The sequence below is a fragment of the Solanum lycopersicum genome, chromosome 4, assembly GCF_036512215.1.
Source record: "Solanum lycopersicum chromosome 4, SLM_r2.1".
Lineage (NCBI taxonomy): Eukaryota > Viridiplantae > Streptophyta > Magnoliopsida > Solanales > Solanaceae > Solanum > Solanum lycopersicum.
The window spans coordinates 16,439,209-16,443,736 of NC_090803.1; the positions used below are offsets into that span (position 1 = coordinate 16,439,209).

Here is a 4,528-nt window from a genome sequence, read left to right on the forward strand (position 1 = left end):
TTTACTACAACCGCATAAACAAAAAGAAAATTTTCAGGAAATTATTTTTTTTCTTTACATATTTCTAAAGATAACATACCAAATAGATTTTAAATAAAAAAATTTATTCATAAATCTAATAATGTCCGCGCGAAGTGCGGATATATTAACTAGTGGTAATATCTTTTTAAAATCCAAAGATGTGCCCTCTAATACCAACAGACTTAAATTAAAAAATAAAAAAATAAAAGAAGGCTGCATTAATTATAAAAATCCCCATTCACAGTGTATTCAGAACAATTGAGTATCAAGTTTCAAAGATTATTTTTCCATGGGAAATATATGCTTTGATATCTGCATTTTGATATCCCAAGCTTCTTTTAATTTCCTAGTTAATTGTTTGATATAGAAAAGAAAGTGACAACAACTCTTTTTGTGTTTGGAGACTCCATGTTTGATCCTGGAAACAATAATTACATAATGAATCCTTCAGCTTATAAAGCAAATTTTGAGCCATATGGAATATCATATTTTAAGTATCCTACTGGCAGATTTTCTGATGGCCGCCGCCTCCCTGATTTTATCAGTACTTTCACACCTCTATAATTTCTTATTTTGAGTTTAATACAAGTTTTATGTACTAATTTTTTGAATTTAACACAAATTTTATGTACGACGGTGTAATTTTTTTAATCACTATTAGCGGAATTTGCAAATTTACCAACGATTCCAGCATTTTACCAAGCTCTACATAACCATTATATTAATCATGGAGTGAACTTTGCTTCTGCTGGTGCTGGTTGTCTAGATGAAACATACCGTGAAAAGGTTGGTAAAGCTATATAGTTCTACTTCTGTAATATAAAATAAAATGTTACAAACTGTTTGTAGATTATTTCTCCTGGAGACAAAAGAAAGTTTGATATATCTTTTAAATTTGTTTAGATATATTATTCGTTATGAAAGTAATTTGTATATATTACTTATTTTATAATATATCTAATAAAATTATTAAGTATTATTTTATATCAATAAAATCACATGCTCTATTCTTGCTTTAACTTACAATCCCCAAAATAAGGCTATAAATCGAGTATGCATTCATATGTTAATTGTATTAATCTTTGCTGACTGAATATTCCGTGATTAATTTTGAGGAGTCGATTTATCATAATAAATTTCATTGATTGAATTTTAATTTAATATAAAAGCCAACATGCTGCCATTTCCGTAGCTACTATCTTTTGCTCTCTACCCGCTCTAGTTGTAGGATTAGTAACTTAACTGCTCCTATTATCATGTTATTGAACCATTCTCGTTCTCGTTATAAGCCAATGAAAATGCTATATGATGATGAATCAAATTTATTATTTTGATTGTTAAATTTATTTATATTTTATTAATTTAAATTTATTTTTTTAATAGTCAAATTTATTTATATTTCACTAATTATCTAGTAAAATTTAGATGTCTCATTATTTTTATTTTTACAAATGCAAAAATAAAATTACTAGTATAGCTGTCAAAAAAATTAATTTTAAAATTTTCTTTGCACTAAAGAATGAAAAGAAAAAAAATAAGAAACTCAAATAGTGATAATTAAAGAATTCAAAATAATTATTTTTATCCAAATTTTTTGCTAGAAGGATTATATATATATATATATATATATATATATATATATATATATATATATATATATATATATATATATATATATATATATATTAATACACATACATACTCCTATATGATTTTTTAAAAAAATTTAAAGTAAGAAAAATTAAAATTTATTTTTTTTACTTTATTAAATGAAGGGTATATGCGAGCTCATTTTGTAAAGGTAAGGATATATGTGAGTCATTTGTAACCGTAAGGATATATATGAGTCACTATTATAGCGAGAGTTATGTCAATTTTAAATGACAAATTTAAGGATATGCCCTTTTCCCTTTTTTCATGATCACTTAGCTAATTATTGAGTACTATTGTATTTTACGTAACATTGTTTTTGTGGTCTAATATAATCCTTAGATATTTGTGTGGCAAATTTTATTTTATCAATAGTAAAAGAATTTTTTTAAGAATTTAATTATTTCTAATTATAATAAGATGATACTTTTTTTGAAACGACGGGAAAAAAAGAATGTCTCCCGAAATGGAACAAAAGAAATATATGAGAAAGTCACTTTTTCTTATAGAAAAATATTGGATTAAGAAGTAAAGTAATTAGCTGGGTGATCATTTTAGATACAATTTTTGCCAAATCAACAAATATTGTTTTCTCTTACGATCTTAATTGACCTTACAGGTGATCCCCCCTAAATTAGGCAATTTTTAAGATAATAAGAAAAAAGTTGATGGCACAACTAGGGAAAAAGGTTCAAAGGCATTGTTATCCAATGCAGTCTACTTGTTCATCATAGGCAACAACGATTATCTACGTCTTTATGACATTCCAGATATACCTTCAGACTCGTCTTGCTTATCTTATACAACAGAGCACGAATACATGAATATGGTGATGGATAGCCTCGTTACAGTCATGATGGTAACCAAATACATATTTTTAATTGCTACATTTAACATGTTTATATAAGTAATTTATCGCGTTTTTTTTAAACTAGGAAATATACAAGTTAGCTGGGAGAAAATTTGGGATCCAGGATTTGTTGCCTTTGGGTTGTTTACCAAGATTTAGGGGTCTTGCTTTGCTTAAGAAAGGTCCTCATAGTGATTGCTTGGATGAACTCAACTCTGTAGTAAAGAAGCACAATTTAGCTCTTTCGCGGAAATTTAAACAGTTGAAGAAGGAATTAAGAGGTTTCGAATACTCATTCTTCAGTATCTTTGATGCTCTTAAGGAACTCTACGAAAATCCTTCAACACATGGTGCGTTCCTATTACTTTAGCATGTAATATTGCATTATAGCAGGTAAACTATCTTATGTTCTCAAATAGCACTCACTTCGTAAGGACCGTGACATATATAGTACTTCCTCTGTTCAACCTTATATGATTTACTTTCCTTTTTAGTCAGTCCAAAAAAAAGGACACATTTATATATTTAGTAACAATTTAACTTTAAGGTTTCTATTTTGCCCTTGAAGAAATTTTCTAGCAATAAATTGAAATCAGAAAATATTTATATTTTGTGTCAAGTCAAACTAATTCATGTGAATTGAAACGGGAAAGTACTTAATTTAGTACAGCCTACTGTTAAGGTAAATCAAAGGAGATGGAGATAACAATGATACTTTTATTATGTTAAAGGTTTCAAAGAAGCAAAGGCAGCATGCTGTGGGTTTGGTCCATACAGAGGATTTGGTAGTTGTGGAATGGCAGAGGCTTATGAGTTGTGTGAAAATGTGAAGGAACATGTAATATTTGACTTTTATCATCCCACTGGAAAGGCTTTCCATCACTTTGCGCAACTATGGTGGCAGGGAAATTCAAATGTGGTTGAGTCTCAAAGTTTGAAATCCTTATTAGCCTTATTATTCGCTTGATCTTTGTATTCTTTAGTGGCTAATTGTTAAATTGTTCGCCGTTTGTGTACTAATTCATTTTTTTCAATGTTGGGCTTTTTCAATTTAAACTAATGCCTTTGCATAAAAAATGAGCTTTAGCGACAATTAATTAACAATTGCCGCTAAATATATATTTTTAGGAACAATTAACACTCTTTGTATGTGACCTTAAAAGCTTTAGACATTGAATCATATAACACTTAACTAATGTCGGTAAAGACAATAACACTTTTTATTAATGTGTCTATTTATTGCCGCTAAAAAATATTTTTATTATTGTGTGCTATGTTTTTTCCGTGTCATAAAAAATGTTGATCATCAAACTGTATGTCGCTTTATCTTGTTCTTTTTAAAACTCTTTTTTATTATATTGGAGATCAGGGAGAAGATGGAGAATTGAATTCATACAAACAAAATTGTGAGAGACATTGAACTGTACATATAGACCGTAGGCTTTAGTGTTATGTATTAATTGGTTGATTGATTAAAACCCCATACATAAGTTTTTAGTATCAAGAGTTACTTTAATGTAATTTTAGCTTTATGTATCTATTGGAGTGATCTCTTCCTCGCGAAAGAGCTGTTTTTCATGACCTTGAAAAATCATCTTTTCTATCCGTATCTTTTTCTATTTTTTTACTTTAATTTTTGTGGTAGATGGCCTTACGCTTAGTAGGGATGGCAATTAAATAGTTTGTGGGACAAGCCTTGGCCCGCTACAATTTAACCCGCAGTATTCTTTCATGCTTATAATTTTTTCATCATTTTCCCTCGTCTTTGTACAATTATTTCATTTTTGAATATTTCGGGATGACAGGGTTCCCGTAAAGCTTAAGTGTTTAGTTGGATATCCAGTTATACATTGAGGACACATTTGACTATTTTCTCAAATATAAAAGGAAAATACTTTCTTAGAAGATGTTCAAGTTTTATTAGGTTGCTTAAGGTTATTTGATACTAGTCTCCGGGCACGTGCGTTGCACGTGTATCCCAAATAAAAATCAATAAAAAAAATAAAT

General features: G+C 28.7%; 1 protein-coding gene across 1 annotated transcript; it reads left to right on the plus strand.

Annotated features, from left to right (window-relative positions):
* Positions 1-378: 378 nt before the first annotated feature.
* Positions 379-3,577, plus strand: LOC101251875 (GDSL lipase-like; the record flags this gene model as incomplete). Its single annotated transcript, XM_069296576.1, has 5 exons — positions 379-583; positions 683-807; positions 2,330-2,530; positions 2,607-2,871; positions 3,253-3,577. Coding segments are annotated over 5 exons (1,032 nt in total), but the record flags the coding sequence as incomplete, so codon positions are not given.
* Positions 3,578-4,528: the final 951 nt, after the last annotated feature.